Source organism: Prenolepis imparis, unplaced genomic scaffold, assembly GCF_030444845.1.
Source record: "Prenolepis imparis isolate NDT839.2.m4 unplaced genomic scaffold, iyPreImpa1.0 SCAF_14, whole genome shotgun sequence".
Taxonomy (NCBI): Eukaryota; Metazoa; Arthropoda; class Insecta; order Hymenoptera; family Formicidae; genus Prenolepis; species Prenolepis imparis.
Window position 1 is genome coordinate 8,071,565 of NW_028141172.1, and position 19,097 is coordinate 8,090,661.

General features: G+C 31.3%; 2 protein-coding genes across 3 annotated transcripts; one reads left to right on the forward strand and one right to left on the reverse strand.

Annotated features, from left to right (window-relative positions):
- The first annotated feature begins 6,777 nt into the window (after positions 1-6,777).
- On the forward strand, positions 6,778-13,784 carry Scm (Polycomb protein Scm). The gene is made up of 8 exons (XM_083054554.1): positions 6,778-7,316; positions 7,585-7,875; positions 7,960-8,186; positions 9,261-9,828; positions 11,191-11,382; positions 11,467-12,006; positions 12,264-12,418; positions 12,493-13,784. The coding sequence occupies exons 1-8, from the start codon at positions 7,289-7,291 to the stop codon at positions 12,625-12,627; spliced, it is 2,136 nt and encodes a 711-aa protein (XP_082910680.1). The 5' UTR covers positions 6,778-7,288; the 3' UTR covers positions 12,628-13,784.
- Positions 13,785-13,957: 173 nt separating this feature from the next.
- Positions 13,958-16,592, reverse strand: LOC145945498 (phosducin-like protein 3). Of its 2 annotated transcripts, none has more exons than XM_083054557.1 (4): positions 16,370-16,592; positions 15,943-16,121; positions 15,590-15,791; positions 13,958-15,516 (listed from the first exon to the last, which is right to left on the reverse strand). In XM_083054557.1, the coding sequence occupies exons 2-4, from the start codon at positions 16,117-16,119 to the stop codon at positions 15,254-15,256; spliced, it is 642 nt and encodes a 213-aa protein (XP_082910683.1). In that variant the 5' UTR covers positions 16,120-16,121; positions 16,370-16,592; the 3' UTR covers positions 13,958-15,253. The 2 variants fall into 2 exon arrangements, with proteins under 2 accessions (XP_082910683.1, XP_082910682.1); XM_083054556.1 differs by having other exon boundaries at positions 13,959-15,516; positions 16,359-16,591.
- Positions 16,593-19,097: the final 2,505 nt, after the last annotated feature.

Below are 19,097 nucleotides of genomic sequence, written 5' to 3' on the forward strand. Positions count from 1 at the left end.
TTGCCGATATTTGCGCGCGTCTCTCTATAACTCGTCGGCGCTTGCGCGCGTCTATAACTCTCTCGCGGGTTTTCGCGTGCGGATCGTTTCCGCCTTCCAAGAGATTAGGTGTGCTTTGTCTCTCGCGTGCGAACCATTGTATTGGTCGGAAGTCTTAATAAGTTTTGTAAGTGCGTGCTTAGTCTCGGCTTAATTATTACATCCATGTGAACTGTTTCTGTCGTTAATACCATTCACTCATGTCGTCAATTAACCTGCTCATGTCGTATCGAGCTTCTAGTAGTTCCTACAAACATTGTATCTCGGAAATTTGATATATTTGTGATTAATAATAAATTCTGTTATACGTTAACCAGTGTGACTCAATTTATTGCGCGTGGTCGTAAGAATAACCTTCGGTGTTGGCATTCTATTCTTCTTAGAATCGCTACACGTCCACCGAATCGCGGTGGCCGCTCTCAGGTTTCTCTCTGCTTTTACTGTAGCAGCGAGTGAAGCCGGAAATTGGCAGAATACGACAGAGTGAGATAGTTGTTTTGACACTTTTCTTTCTCACTCTATTTTCTTTCTCTTTCACACTATAGCTCTTTCTCACTCTAGCTTCTGAATGCCTATTACGGTTCTTTGGGTGAATTTGCTCACGGGATAAAAATTACAAAAGTGAGAGATTCCCTAGATTTCGACAAATGAATTTGTAGATAATCTAGTGAATCTCTCACTTTTGTAATTTTCACCTCGTGAGAAAACTCAAAGAACCATAATAGGCACCCTGGCTGTCATGACAGTATACTTGACAGCTTTGACAGCTAGAGGGCGGCCATATTCTCTTCTGTACGATAAAGTGAGAAAGAAGAGTGTCAAAACAACTATCTCACTCTGTCGTATTCTGCCAATTTCCGGCTTCACTCCACAGATGGAATGCTTCGTCTATATATATACATATATGTATATGTCATTGGATTTCCCTTTACCGCAAATTTCACAGCCCCCTTGCCTATATGAGCACTTTACACTCATCCATCCATATCTTCTTAAGATTTTCATGCTGACGCTCGACCACAGTATATTTATATACAGTAGGGACACACAGCGTCGGAATCTTTGATCTTTTTCAGCTGACCTTTCAGCAGTCCGCCATGTCTTTAGGTTGCAGCACCGTATCAATATTTTTGTTGTACCCATTACTATTAAAACAATTTTGCGCGAAATATTTTCGATATATTATTTTATAGTCATTTTTTCTGAATAAAAATTAAATATTGCATAAAACGCGAAATCAAAATGATAGTATTGTAGTTTTACAGATTATATTTTACTATAAATGTAATCACAGTAATGGAGTTATTGGGTTCTTTATGTTGAACGGGATTGGCATGACTTATAAAAATGGTCGCTTACGATGCGCAAGCAAATCTGCGCGGCTGATTTGAGAACAAAGGATTGTCCCTACTGTATGTAAGTCATGAAGAATAGAGATAAGGAGGCCGAACTAGCATTGAGGAATTATCGAAATGTGCGACCAAATATCGAGCCTAATTGTAGTTTATTAATGCTCCGCAAGGTTGCGCTTTTGCCTCACGGGACTCACACGTACACAGTGGACTTTTGTGTTAGTCATTCTCTATCCTTCTTGCTTTACATCCTGCAATCTCTCCTCTTTCTCAAACTAACGAGCATCTTGTGATTGCAATGCCATCTATAGGTACCTATAGGTATCTATAGGTACTACTATCGGGCCTCGGTTTTGGTCGCACATCCCAAACACATAGTTCGGCCTCCTTATCTCTATTCTTCCTGATGAAAGTATACTGTGGCTCGACGCTGGATTCGAGCGTCAAATCTGGTCATGTGATAGATTTTTTAATTCCCGCGTCGAGTGATAAAAGCTAAACTGTGTTTAGCTTTGACGCTCGACGCTCATTTCAGTCAATCCAGTGGTTAGGCTATATTTCGCGTCCCTCTAAATTTTTAAATATATTATTGTTAAAAATTTACCACAAAATTATATCGATTCCGGTATTATTTTGAATATCTATTATAGTAGAGAGCGTAAGATGGATTCCCAACAGGTAAATATCAATTAAAATTATATTGGTATTAATGTAACCTCCAAATATGCTTTTTATTACAGAAAAAAATAGAATAATTGATGATACATTTTTTTTACATATTTAGCAAATTCGTATTGTGTATACTTTTGTGGTTTGTGCGAGGAAATTTGCGAGAAGATTCAAAGTCATTCCTGTCTAGAGGGTTACAACAAGTTTTACATTGACGAGAATCACTACTTTTACCCCATGCTAGGTATGTAATGTATAATGAAAGTAATTTTTTATTACAGAATATTATATTGTTTGTTTCATACTATCAAAGATGCGCTAATTGAAAAACATAATATAATACAATGTCGATAAAATAATACAATGAAATACGGATACACGTTAGACTCCGCAAACGCTCAAACAAGCATGGACGCTGGCTGTTTGACGCTATTGCCTCCTCCACAGATAGAGCGTCAAATGTAGTCACGTGACCAGATTTGACGCTCGAATCCAGCGTCGAGCGTCAGCATGAAAATGTACCTTTAAGGCTCATTCAGACAGGACGCGTCAAGCGTCAAGCAGCGAGCAGCAACCATTCAACAACCAATAAGCGAGGTAATATTAGCAATGGCGTGTAACGTCCCGTCATTTTCTCGAAACCATATTTTTGCGCGCTACTGTTTTTCCTGCGCCAATACTTAAAATTTAAGGATAATTAATGATTTTCCTCTTTACATATAATTGTTTAGACTAAAATCAAGCATTTATATTATTAATTACTAACCATACCAAATCTAGGGTCTCCAGTTATCTAGTTCTAACTAGCCGCTACCAGGAACTAGCGATCCGACCAATCAAACGTCATCCGAGACCCCTGAGCGTATACTTCAACTAACCAGTTATTATTATATGAAACTAACCCTTAGCAATAAGAATATATTTTAATCATGACTAACCCACCTATATATGAATATTCAATATTAATTAAACAATATAATAATATTATTTATGGAATCAGAAACATAATAACTTGTCGAACTTTACTTAACAATTTAAGACTTATAGTAATGAGTTTTAGAAGTATTTTAATCACTGACAGAATTATTATGAGGAAGGTTCCATAAATCCTTATCTTGCGATGCATTGTAACGACAAGCCTGCGACAAGCATTCGATGAATTACTAAAAGTGTTCAAACACTTAATATTTTAAGATTTCATCCGCAATTATATTTACGAAGCCTTATTTCAGTCATTAAATGATTTCGATAACGAACCCAAGATTATTAAGATTTATTGAGTAAATTATTAAATGAAGAGACTTATAAATAAGGCCCAAGTGGATATAATTAAAGAGAATATTTTATTACAGAATTAAGTCAAACGAGAACAAGAAAGTCTCGATATTACGTTATGGAATCATAATTCTATAATTTAGAAATAACCTAATCTTACCCTATTGCATTAAACTCAAGTTTTATTATAAATTATCAATCATTAAGAATTCTAATTAATAATATAAAATAAATTATATAAGAAATGATTCCATAAACGTACAAATGAATATTTGGCGAACTACAAGAAACTTTAACATGTATCTATGCGCAGACCTCTCTAAAATCAGCTTATAATCAGCAAGTAATTAAGTGCCGATCGTAGGTGACAAGCCGCTTCCGTCCGTTATCTCCCTCGCGTTATCGGATGCTAGCGTTCAAACCACAAAAGAATAATAAATTAGACACTTCTTGGAATCGTCGCTCCTCATCTCAAGCTCACCGCCTAACCTCGATATCCGGTCCAGATTATCTAAAATTCGTAAATTGATAGTTGACACCTAGAGCGTTCGCTCCTGCGGGTCACCGTATCGTGACCTCTTAGTACAATTTATTGTGACATATTCCAAGAAAACGTCTTTCTTAGAAATCCCCACCAAAAGGGAATTGCACGCGACACTCAGATTTTTCTCGATTTGATGGGTATATAAACCCTTAATTCTTAACTTCATTGCGGCATACCATCATTAGCATCTCACCGTAACTCTACGGCATCTCATTATCGAGATCCCACCGTAGCTCTACAGTACATAATTTCTGTAGCCTTACGATACTCTGTATAAAGTCACGCGTTTGCCGTCAACTGCGTCGACATACTCAAATTGTTAGTCGCGCATAGAATTATAAAGTAAAAGTTAAATAAAGAACTCTTGTGCTTCAAAACTCGAATACGTTGATTTTGCTAAACATCCCGCGACCGAGGTCCTAGAGAAGGGAAGAAGGCGAACGAGCGTATTACGATCCACTGCCTGAAGTTCACAGTCTATCACAAGGTAAGTACTTATAATTACCCAGACTATTTAACACGCCAATTTTAATTCTAAGTTACGCTAGACTGACAATTCTCTTTCAATCACTACCTTCTCCTAAAACAAATAAACGAAATCCACTGTTAAGCATTGCATGCAGCTAACAGTTTCCCATTGTCAATCAGTATTTATCAAATCAGAATCCAACTACCTTTTCATAATTATTCAAGGTATCAATATCAGAATTTAGCAACATTAACGTAGAAACAATACTCCTGGTATCACTCGGACGTCGTCCAAACCCGCATTTTACCTCTAGCCGTTGGACGTACCTTTCGTAGGTCCAGACGACTCTTTACCATTTCCCCAACTTCCCGTCGTTGTCGAGGCATCCATCGTACTTGCCCGACGACAAACCTCCCATCAACACCCTGCGTATCTCCATCGTCGACGAGGCATTCATCGTACTTGCCCGAAGACAACTCCTCATTACCTTCTCTCACCTAATAAAAATCGATAACAGGAGAAAGATATCGCTTAAGGATTCTTAAACAGAATTCCGGAACTAATTTCACTCTGGACGTGGTCCAATCCTCATTTTACCTATAGTTGCAACGCATACTTTTACCGTAAGCACACAAGCAACTCTCTGCCTTTTCCCCTACTTCCCGTCGTTGTCGAGGCATCCATCGTACTTGCCCGATGACAAAGCTCCCATCAACACCCTGAATAATTTCCATCGTCAACGAGGCATCCATCGTACTTGCCCGAAGATATTCTCCGTACCCCCAGACCTTCCTTTTGAATTCATATTTAAAACCAAATGAATAGACGTATCGGATATTGATATCTCACTCCCTCTAGTTCCCCTTCATGTTATCTCACGATAATCCTTATCTAATTCATTATTAACCCTTCATTCTGACCATATGACCCCTTGTAGATGAACAACCCGAGAAACAGAAAAGCATGTCGGATAAAAAGGAATCATCGAGCCGGCTTGAAAACTCGCGAAACACGCGCTGCATCGATCTTACGCTGGTTTAAGCGTAAGGCATATAGAAATAAGCCGCGTGTCATATCGTGTGAAATAGTATCATTTTCTCCCGATACATTGCGTCGCTTAAAGACCTCATCTTCTCAAACTAATACTCCACGAAGCTTAACAAACGAGCACGAAATAACGCCTGTAATAAACTTACCGTCAGGCTTAGATTCATACTCTCCGGAATTAATATTATTCTCTGAATGGTGTCAGAACATACGCTATTTAAAAGAAAATTACACTGCAGATAACCATCAAGAAGAATCTCAATCTAACGATTTAATCTCTCAGCTAAAAACTCAACTCCCCGAGAATTCTTTAGAAATAGATGAGTACGACAATTATCTAAATTATTGATGTATGTACACTTAATCATATGTGCATTAAATATATTATTCTCATCATTGCCTCTACCAATTAATTCAAATGCTACCCAGATCTACTGAATTAGACGTCCTAGGATTAACAAACGATGATGCAAATTCAATTATAAACATAATTATCGGGCTACTAACTGACGTTTTAGAAGGAACTATTGATATCGATCAACTCATAGTCTGCTTAGATAATCTTCATATCCATGGTGCTCAAATAAGCGTCGAATTCACAGACGATTAAATAAATATCAAATTCATTTTATTAATTAGCACTGAATTATTATTATCCAGATGAATAAACAACTTCAAGGCTTAATTTGCAATACGATTTACCAATTAATACTCAATTTGATCTATGAATATTTGAATGGTAAAATAACTTTCGATCAAGTCATAACTATTTTAAACGACATCGAAGATATCGCTAATAGATTCGATACTCCCAACTAGTAACTAATACCCCACTCCTGTGACCTACAACATTCCCTAGATCCGTAACTTCGGTCCTAGCTCTCGGCGTCCCAGAGGTATAGCCGGTGTAAGGGCCAATTTCACCAACGTCGGTTAACTTTACCCTCCGGTTAAACTATATCTTTGTCTCGTTTCAGATACGTTCATTAAAAAGAGACAAACATATAGTTTAACTGGAGGTTAAAGTTAACCGATGTTGGTGAAACTGGCTCTAAGCAGGTTGCCTCACAAAAATAGAGAGCGCCCGTTTTCTCACTAGCCTAGGCATAGAGAGAGAAGGAAGATCACCCAGACGTGACAGGCGTAAAAAATATTGCCTCGCTTATTGGTTGCTGCTCGCTGCTTGACGCTTGACGCGTCCTGTCTGAATGAGCCTTTAGGTCCATGACAAATTCGGCTCTTACAGAAAAGTTGTAGCCTCTTGTAGAAAAGGCGATAGCCAATCAACTTGCAACTTTTCTGCAAGAGCCGAATTTGCGTATACGTTTCTCTTGCGAATGAATTCAAGAATCGAGTCCTTGTTCTTTTTAAGTGCACTTGTAATTTTCTTCTAATTTTTCTTTTTCTTTCTTCTTTCTTTTTTTTAAAATTTGACTATAAATTTATTTCGTTTTAAATTTGCAATAATATAATGTAATTAAAAAAACATATTTATCGTATCTTATTGACGAAAATCACCTCGTTTTTACTTTATTCCTCCGAAGCTATTATGCGCGGATTGCGCGGCCAAATTGAAGCAATATGGCGGAGTGATATACAATGCGGGATATATAGATTATTTTGATTGCCCGGTTGAAATTTTTATACTCTGGCAGTAGATAGATCAGAATTATAATAAATAGAGAAATCTGTGTGTGTGTATATTTTGTCCAGTGATCAGACGATTCATCTTCGTGTAAGAAGTTTCCGTTACCATCTCAATCTTGTGGCGCGTTTGCGGCTTCGAAATTCATTTCGTTATTACATACGAATATGATTTTAATTGTTTGGCTATTGTACTAGCTAGCTTTTCTGGCGATTCCATTGTTAATCCTTGCCCTTGTATGCCGAAACATGTCGTCCACGCAGAACAAGATGCGAGGTATGTAAAGATATTTGCCAAAAAATAACCTTGTAAACTTGCATCGACTATTCGCTTCGTATATAGTCTCGTTGTATCTCGTTGCTACTTCAGCTTTCATCCTTATTCTATATATTTTTTATTCATGTACATATATTTTTTTTATTCATGTATATTTTTTACATATGTACATATATGTATATATATTTGGTTACATTTTGATGAACAAATGTGAGGAAAATGTAAACAAAAAAACATTTTTTTAATTTGAATATTTTTATTTTAATAGGTCCAGGCCGACCGCCAAAATCAAAGAATTCTTGCACATGGTGCGGGGAAACAAAACAACCGTTGAAATATGTTCTGCCTACTCAGCACGGCAAGAAGGAGTTCTGCTCAGAGACGTGTCTGTCCGAATCACGTAAGACTTATGCACGAGGCGCGTGTGTACAATGTGACAATGTGATCAGAAATACACCCGTTAGATTAGAACAGAAGGATGGTCCGACAAAAGATTTCTGTTCTTCGTTCTGTTTAAATGCATATCAAAAGAAGGAGAGCCAAGCTGATACGAAGAAAAGTGACGTTATATATTTCCTTAATATGAAAGTTATATTAAAAAAAAATTATTCTATTTGTGCATAACAAAATATGGAATTTACAGGCAATAGGGATTCGGCGTCACCTGCACAATCTCCTGCTCCATCTGGATTGCCAAGTAGCAATGTACCGTCAACTACACAATCTTATACAAATAATCATACAACTATATCTCATTCACCGTCAACTTCTACTGGACCATTTCAATATGAAACCTATCAAACTTTTGATTGGGATCTTTACTTAAGGGAAACTAAGAGTACAGCAGCTCCAGTAGAATGTTTCAAACAGGTATAAGAGCAATATAACATTATTTGTTCTACATATATATTCTCCTATTTATTTAAATGTAAGTAATTGTGACTCAGTTTACTGAGGTTTATTTTTCTAATATAAAAATTAATGTAAACAGAATAAATATCTTTATTTATTTTTCAGATATAGAATTTACATTAGTATATACAGGATGTCCCAAAAGTCCTGCAACAGTTAAATATCCCAAAAACAAAGGCTTTTTGAGAAAAATGTTTCAGATAAAAGTTGTAGGGCTTTAAGTGGCACATTAAGTAGTAATATTTTAGTGTGACTATAAATAGCATTGTTAAGGTCATGTAAAATTCAGTTTGAAATTTTTAAATGGAAACCCTTATCTTTTATTACATATTCATGTAGCTTATCTTAAGAGCTTTTCAAAACACTATAATAAAGTTTTTTTCGTTAAGTATTTTTCGAGTTATAAGGCTTAAAAGCTATGATATTTTGACATAAAATACAAAATATTTTGTAAAACATTCAGTTTTCGGTCTTATCTTAATACTTTTATTCACAGAATAATGAGACCAATCAATTGGTGTAAAGAAAACACAATTGTTTTTAAGAAAAAATTGTACATTTTCTTTAAAATAATTGTGCATTTTCTTTACACCAATTGATTTATCTAATTATTTTATGCATAAAAGTATTAAGGTAAGATTATCGAAAACTAAATATTTTACAAGATATTTTATATTTTATGTCAAAATACTGTAAACTTCAAGCATTATATAATTCGAAAAGTACTGAATAAAAAAATGCTTTATTATAATGTTTTGCAAAGCTCTCGAGATAAGCTACATGAATATGTAATAAAAGTTAGGGATTTCCATTAAAAAATTTCAAAGTAAATTTTACATGGCCTTAATGCTATTTATTGTCACACTAAGATTATTATTTAATGCGCCACTTAAAGCCCTACAACTTTTATTTAAAATATTTTTCTCAAAAAGTCTTGTTTTCGAGATATTTAACTGTTGCGGGACTTTTGGGACATCCTATATATTATATATAATTATATATACATTATATATATTTTTTTTTATTTTTTAGCATGAGGTTCCGCCAACAAATGAATTTAAAATCAATATGAAATTGGAAGCATTAGATCCACGAAACCTGACATCGACTTGTATTGCCACTGTAGTGGGCGTTCTTGGACCTCGGTTGAGATTAAGATTAGACGGTTCTGATAATAAAAATGATTTCTGGCGGTTGGTCGACAGTAACGAGATACATCCGATAGGTCACTGTGAGAAGTCTGGTGGGATGTTACAACCTCCATTAGGCTTCCGGATGAATGCTTCCAGCTGGCCAATGTTCCTTCTAAAAACGTTGAACGGTGCCGAAATGGCACCAGCAAAAGTGTTCAAGCGCGAACCAAAGACACCACGTTCTAATATGTTTGAAGTCGGACATAAGTTAGAAGCAATTGATAAGAAGAATCCTCAACTTATATGCACCGCAACTGTTGGTGCAGTGAAAGATGACATGATACATATTACGTTTGATGGTTGGCGCGGTGCTTTTGATTATTGGTGTCGTTACGATTCTCGAGATATTTTCCCTGCGGGTTGGTGCTTTAAAAGCGGGCACCCATTGCAACCACCAAGGCAAAAATGTACGGGAGAGAATGAATATAATTTCCAAAATTAATATATTATATACTCCTCACAATAATTGAGATAAAAAAAATTGTCTAAAAAATAAGCAATTTTTAAACAGTTGTAACTTTGTTTTAAAAAATGGGAATTTAAATTTTAAAAAAAGATTATAAAGCTTGAAATCTACTTTCAAAAGGTCACAGCTGTTTATTATTTTCTTCAATTCTAATATTTTTTACATACAAAAAACGGCGAATTTAACGAAATAGAAAATTTTCTTCTCATTTTGTAGACGTATTGTATGCACAAAAAGACCTGAAAAAATTTATTTCTTCACGTTAAAGCTTGAAGTTTTTGAAAATTGTTTTTGAAAATTTAATTTTCGATTTTTCCTTATCAAATTATTGAGAACTGAAGAGAAAATGGTCACTTTCATTTTGATCGTTCATAACTTCGTTAAAAATTATAGTACAGCAATTTTAAAAATGGATTTTTAAAGCTGAATCTCTTTGCTCTATAGTATGATATAATAGCCGAATTTTTTTTAAATCGTTGACTTTACAAATAGATAAAAATAACTTAAAAATTAGTGAATTTTCTCTTTATTTATATTTCGAAAAAAAATTACGCAGGGTGATTAGAAAAATTTTATCGACTGAAATTTTTGTGCTTTTTACTTAGTACCTCAAATTTGACAAAAAATCACAGACTTGCTGTGATCATTTTTTATAGTGATCCGTATGTTTAAAATGATCGATGTATACAATGTGTTAAAAGAACTTGATTTGTTTTGATAAAAAAATAAAGAAAAGGTCAAATCCGTGGCAGAAAAAATTTTTCTCCACTTTCTAGCATAATCTTTTAACTCGTAGCATAAAATTTAGAAAATGCAAATTTGCGCCATTTCCAAAATTATCATTAATGATCATTTTCTCTTCAATTTTCGATAAGGAAAAATTGAAATTGAAATTTTCAAAAACGATTTTGCAGGGAAAACTTCAGGCTTTAACGCGAAAAAGTAAAAAAAATATTTTCAGGTCTTTTTGTGCATGCGACACTTTCACAAAGTGAGAAGAAAATTTTCCATTTGATTAAATTCGCCGTTTTCTGCATGTAAAAAATATCAGAAAGAAAATGAAAAACAGTTATGACTTTTCGAAAGTAGAGATTTCAAGCTTTAAAACTCCTTTTTTAAAATTTAAATTCTCATTTTTTTAAAACAAAGCTGTTTAAAATTTACCTATTTTTTAGACCATTTTTTTTATCCCTTAATTATTGTGAGGAGTTATCTTTTTGTAGTATTACATATAGTATTTAAATATTTGTAATACACTACACTTTCATGTTAATAACTTTTACAATTTTAATTTTATATACAGCGACAGGTCCCAACAGATTTAAGTCCAGAACTAGTAATGTTTTGTTAGTAATGGCAGTTTCTGGAAATAATAATAGTAGCAGAGAACCAGCGGTTGCATTAGTGAGTCCTGCAGGTTCCAGTGCACCACCACAGCCAGCTACAGAACCTGATACTAGTACGGCTAATACAAAACCACATGCACTTGAAAATGGTTAGTAAATTTTACATTAAACACATAATGTGACATTTTCTACGACTAAAACTTAATAATATAACACAATTGTACACATTGCAGTTACAATTTATGTCAATCATAACTGTTCCTGTGGACCATATTTTGATCCTCGAAAAGTGAAAGCTATGCCAGCGCAATTTGGTATTGGTCCTATATTAAATGTTGTTAGAGAAATTTTTCAAGCATTTTTAATGGCAGCCATGAGTCCCAGGCAGATGTTGAGTTTGTTGAAACGTGGCGATGGTGAAACCATAAACTTGACTCTGGAAAGTAAGCCTGCCTCTGTTAGATTACCAATTTTTCTGGAAGAAGAAGATTTTTATACGTATATTAGGCGGCAACTCGAGAATCTATGTGCATGTGAACACATGTTAGTTAGAAGAAAAGAAGCTTGCACCAAATGTCCTAGTACGCAACAATCACACTCTATTAACAGTGATGAAGCAAATAACACCATAGCAGAAAAAAGAAGATGGTCACAAAGTCAACAAAACTTAACTTCTACTACACAGCAACAACAGCAGAGCACTGTACAAAGTACAAATGATTCTACATTGTCAACTTCTACACTTGCAAAACAACCTCGCAAGTCTGTTCCTGGTAATTATTCCATTTTTATAAATTTTATAAATAATAAAGAATATAATATAGATGAGTATACACACATCAATATTATTATTATTATATAATATTTCTTAATGCCTTAAATATATAAATATTAAAAATAATATAATACATGGAAAAGTTATTTCTAAAGTTTATGGAATTAATTGATATAATATGGAATTAATTGATATAATATATTCTCATAAAATATATAGTGCATATAGTGATCAAAAAATGTTATTTATATTTAGAACTTGAAGCAGCAACATCTACTACTCAATCTGAATCTTCTGCAAATCGCATTCCTTCCACCGAACCAGCAGAATGGAGTATTGAAGATGTAATACATTACATTGCCATTACAGATCCAGCACTAGGACAACACGCAGATTTGTTTAGGAAGCACGTGAGTTAAATACAAAAAAAGTATTATGTTTTATGTATTAAATAATTTATCGTATAATTAATGATAATTTTTAGGAAATTGATGGCAAAGCTCTACTTCTTCTTAATAGTGATATGATGATGAAGTATATGGGGCTAAAACTTGGGCCGGCACTTAAGATTTGTAATTTGGTAAACCGTATTAAAGGTAGAAGACATATGCTTATGTGATTTTCTCAGATATGAATATTTGTATAAAATAATCTGAATGAACACAAGTCAATGGCTGGATCAGATTATGTTTTCAATAATGGAAACAAACTAAAATATATTAGGTTGTTACAAATAATGTGAATATACATTGACAATGGATTATTTTCAGAATTATCGCATATATTGACAACTTTAGAGCTTAATTAAGATAAATTCAAGTTTAAATTTTTAGACTTGTCAAAACGTTGTTTCATTATTTCAAAAAAGTATAAATTTGCATTAATTAGTTGTAAATGCAAATATTTTTGTTAATAAATTTACCATTGCCCTAAGTATTATATAGATTAGCCTAATTCAATTCCATGTGTATGTAGATAAGCAGTGATAAGCACATTGAATCTGATATACTTATATATTATCACAAGAAATAATAACATTTCCTACATATTGTAAATAGTTTCATGTCATCTTATTTTACAAATTTAAAATCATATTTCACAAATACATATATTGTAAACAAATTTGTCTTCTGATACTTTCAAATTTGTTCATGATAATATCACAAGAGATAAAAAGTTTTTCTAATATTTTATTTTCTTTAATACACGACGTTATATTACAGATATACTTAGTTTATTAGTATGTATTATTCGACATAATTTTGATGCAACAATCCAACATGATTTAAAAAGTTCAAAAAGAAAATTTGAATAGGTTAATATTTTTCCTTGTAAAAACTGGATAGATTATAGATTTTTATAACATTTATTGCAATTAAATGAAGTTATTCAAATTTACAAATGAAATTACAAATACAATATGTTAATTTCTTTTCTTTATTATGATAGTGAGATTCCCTCTTTTTATTATAAAAATAAACTGCAAATCAGGGACCCGGACTGAACCGGAACCAAAACCGATAACCGTTCCATAACTGTTTTTTTAATAGAACCGAAACTGTAAACCCCGTATTTTGAAATTTTATTAAATTTATAACACCGGAACCATAACCAAACCGTTAAATTATTTTCGGTTTACGGTTCTTTTCGGTATTTTTTTCTGTTTTTGCACAAATGACGGAAATGTTATGATAACTGCCTCCTCGAAGTGCAATACAATTATAATTATTTTTTTAATGTTCTGAAACATATGTATTATCGCAATAATGATAGCTGTGAGGATATTATGTTTTCCGTTATATATACAATATATATATATATATATATATATATATATATATATAAAAAGTATATATAAATTATATTACTTAAAAAAATTATTATTAATTTTTATGACATATGAAAGTATATTTATATATGTATCTATATTATATATACCTATATCTAAATATATTTTCATGTATAATATAAAGTGTTGTTTATTTATGTCATAAAAATTAATAATAATTTTTTAAAGTAATATTATTTAGAAATTAATTTAATTAGAAAAACGAAAGTAAAAATTTTAAAAAATTAGAACCGTAACCGAAAAAATCGTAATTTAAACGGTTTCGATTTCCTTTATGAAAAACCAAAACTGGAACCGGAATAATTATTAAATATTTTATTAAACCGAAACCAAACCCTAATTTTGTTCCAGTCCGGATCCCTGCTACAAATACATATTTTGGAACATTTTAAAATTCGATTTATTTGATGTATATAAAATTCTCTTGTCACTGCAATTCTTATTACTGTGATATTCTGAATAACTTGTACAGCAATCTGTCATGTTTTACAATATATTTAAAACTCAAAAAGTGTCATATTGTTTCTCTCATTTGTATGAAATCTTATTATGAATATATAAATAAAAATTAAACATTTGTTATGATTTATTTTATACTAATTTGTAATATTTTAAATCTATATAAATTAAAGATTAAATTTAAAGATACAAATTTTTTCTTTCTTTCCTTTCTTTCTAAATCTTACATTAAAAAATTTTATCTTTACTATACATATATTAATGATAAGATATATATTTATTACAATATCTCAATTTATGAAATATATATAATACAATTATTACAAAAAAACTTTATTTTAATAGAAATCTAAATTATATTTTGTGTGAAATCTTTAATTTGATCATCAGATATTTTTATACAAAAATAATTTAGAATGTTTATAGACAAACAAGCAAAAATAAAAAAATATTAGTAATAAAAGTTGGCGCTATTTACAAATTTACCTGTTGTTATAAAAATAAATGATTCCAAGTTATTCCAAAAGTGCATTAGGATATAGAATCAATTTTATTAAAGCTGCATTCAGTTTACTACTAAACAAAACAAAAGCAGTATAATTATTAAATTTAATGCGAAATATACAGGGCGACACTTAAAGACCACTCACTAAATGCATAGCGTTATTCCTTATCAAAAAATAAGTCGAAAAGTCCTGAATAATTTTTTTTTATCATTTAATAAAGGAGCATTATTGCTTGAAGTATAGCCTAATAGCGCCAACTTTATATAATAATTATTCCTTTATTAAGTGTTATAGAAAAAATTATTCAGGACTTTTCGATTTATTTTTTGATAAGAAATTATACTATGTCTTTAATGAGTGGTCTTTAAGTAACACCCTATATAAAGCAATGTGAAAAATATATATAACTTTTCAAATATTTGAATATAGCTTTAATCATTATCAGAATCATCTGAAATGCGTCCCTTAATAGTTTTAGGCTTTGAAGGTTTAAATATGAATGGCTTCTTGCCAGTTTCTGAAGGAAGTAAATCATCATTATAATTGATTACACCAGATTGTGCAAGACGACACTGCAGTGTTTCTGTAGAAAAATCATCGCAGTTTCCTAATTCAGTAAAGCCTACAATATAATCCTTAGTTTTACCATTCACAATTAACGTGATTGTAGGTATAATTCTAATCCGTAACCGTTCTGTAATGTTTAAATATGTATTATAATACAATAAATATATGTTAAGAATATTTTAAATAGATATTTTATATACCAGTTAAAAATGGGCATCTTTCAACATTTAATTTACAGAATCTTGCTTCAATGTGTTTTTTTGCAAGAATCTTGAAATGATGGTCTACAATTTTACATCGTTGAGAATCATCTTTATAAAATAAACAGACTATATTTTCTGATTTCTTGGATATTTCAAAGAATTCTTTCTCATCGTATATCTCTGTATATTCTCCATGACCCTGTAATAATATATAACTATATAACATATTACATTTATATTTTAATATAAATTTATATATTTCTTTTATTTAATATATACAATTATATGCATAATATTTATTTTTAATATTAGAAATCTAATGATAATTGTCATAATATTACATATATTACCAAAGTCAGCCATTTCTGTTTTTGATTTTGCATTTGTTTTAATTCATTTAATCTGTGTGCACGTATCTTGTCATAATCACTGATATCTAAATTATCTAATTTTTCCAACTCTGTATCTAATTGCTGCTCAACATGATTGGCAACTTCCATGACTTTTTGTTGAATTACAGCCTCCATTTCTGTCAAAAAGAAAAATATTTGTACATTTTATATTAGATTTTTACAAAAATAATATAATTAAAAAGTTATAATGCAAAATAAAAGATAGCCTTCAAAAGCTATTAAATATTAAATACGAAATAAATATGATTAAGAAATATCATCATTAATTAAATTGTTAGTTTATCGTTCATATTTAACGGCAAAATTTTGTTTTTTAATACAATGGCAATTAATACAACTGACTTTTAACTAACTTTTAACTCACTGTTCTTCTTTTATATGGATTTTTGCGTTCTAGCGAAACAAAGTATCACGTTTGTTCACCTCCAAAATTTTATGAATCGGGAATGACGGGTATTATGTCTAAATATGGTCTGAATGACGTTCCTTCTTTAAGGGTCGGCAGGCGACCCAGGCAAACTCCGAATTGATGTTGGAGACCTCACGCGGTGACAACGCGAAACTCCGATTTCAGTGTTGCCAACGCTGAGAAACTAACTCTCAGGTTTTATGTAGTAGTGTATGTCTGTACACGTACACACACCATTGCATTGCTCACGCGGACGCACGGTAGAGAGACAAGGATCGATAATCTCGTTATCCTTGTTCCTCTACCGTGCTGATCACGTGCTCATGCTACACGCGAAATACGGCCTGAAAATGCTTTCTGGCCTTCCGTAGCAGAAGGCAGTAACGTAGCAAGGCTAATAAGCACCCACGTTTTGTAAATTTTATATACGCTTATGCACATATGTGCGTATATTATATATAAATATATATAAAGATATATATATATCACTAAAAATTATATGTATGTTTTATAATTGTCTAATGATAAATAATAACAGTAGCATAATTGAGAGTGAATTAGTATACAATATATGTTAGACACGGGTACTTTAGACTTGACAATTTATTGCTTATACTTTTTTATCGATACTTTATGTATAGTCAGCGCGATAGAGAGACAAGAATAAGAGAACGAATATAAATTATCATTAGCTTGTAGCAATCATAGATTGACGAATATGTTGATTATTCTTCATTTCTTTTCGATTATTGATGTTATTGTATAATTTGCTCCATAAATACTAATAATGTGAAAAAACTTATGTCGAGTAATGTATGATGGCTCAATGCAAGGATGTTCAGTGTATCACCCAGTAAACTAGAGTTCAAATCAATATCAATTTTTTTATAATATATTGCAATATAGAAAAATTATAAAAAAAATATATTTCGCCGATTAATTTAAACATTTTTTGAAAATATTTTAATTATTTTACTACACACACTATATAAATGCAAAATAATTCAGAAAATAAATTTAAAAAATTAATAATAAAAATCAACATACCAGCTATTTGTGTGTGTGTGTGTGTGTGTGTGTGTGTGTAGCTGCAATTGATTTATTACTTGATTAATTTATTTACGGAATTATTTTGCATTTAATATATATAGTGTGTGTAGTTGTAAAATGATTAAAATATTTTCAATATAAAAATTTTTAAGTTTATCGCCTTAAAAAATATATTTCTATGATTTTTCTATATTCCAATATATTATAAAAAAAATTGATATTGATATATTTGAACTCAAGTTTTCTACGAGATTGAATATTCTTGCATTGAGCCATCATACGTTACTCGTAAGTTCTTACACGTTATAATAGTATTTATGTAGCAGAGAGAAAGAGATAAGAGAGAGATTATACAATATAACATCAATAATCGAAAAAAAAATCAAGAACGCTTGTCATATGTTTTGTGTGTATATATATAAACTTATATATTATATATTTTATAAATAAGTTAAATATATATATATATATATATATATATATATATATATTAGAGTGGCGCTTATTTTGGATTTTATCGAATTCTTTCGCTCCCAGTTGTCTAATTCATCCCAAATGGCTAAAAAAAGATACCCATGAAACACGAGCTCTGTAGCTCAATATTAAAGGGTGCCACCGACCATCTATTTATTTATATTTAAATAACATGGGTTTTTGAGTAACTTTTAGCTGTGATTTTTTTGAGAGGTAAAAAAAAATTGTAAAAATTTAAATCCTATGCGAATTGTTTAAGTATTTGACATACTTTCAGCAAGAATTTTGTCAAAATTCCGATAACATATTAGACGCGACTAAAAATAAATAATACTGACCAAAAATTCTTTTATACATAAAGTTATCAGTTTTATTGTTTCAATTAAGATTTCACGTATTTTTATTGATATTTTTATTGATATTGTGTTAAAATGTAGTTGTAATTGACGAAGATCATACAAAATATATTTTCAAAAATGTTCAAAATAAACAATGTAGTGCTTTCAAAAAAGGGTCGCAAGAAGAATCACTTCTAACCTTACCAGTGAAAATACGCCAAAAAACACCCTTTAAAATGAAAAAAAATTAGCACATTAATTAAGATCTGCATTTAAACATACTTTTTGCAGAATAACAGTTAATAAACAGTAATCTATGCAAAAAAAGTATTTAAAAAATTGTAATTAAATCCCTATTTTATAATTATAACTCTCACAAACCATTCCTGCATAAAATAGGGATTCAATTATAATTTAATACTTTTTCCGCATAGATTACTGTTTATTAACTGTTATTCTGCAAAAAATATGTTTAAATGCAGATCTTAATTAATGTGCTAATTTTTTTTCATTTTAAAGGGTGTTTTTTGGCGTATTTTCACTGGTAAGGTTAGAAGTGATTCTTCTTGCGACCCTTTTTTGAAAGCACTCCATTGTTTATTTTGAACATTTTTGAAAATATGTTTTGTATGGTCTTCGTCAATTACAACTACATTTTAACACAATATCAATAAAAATATCAATAAAAATACGTGAAATCTTAATTGAAACAATAAAACTGATAACTTTATGTATAAAAGAATTTTTGGTCAGTATTATTTATTTTTAGTCGCGTCTAATATGTTATCGGAATTTTGACAAAATTCTTGCTGAAAGTATGT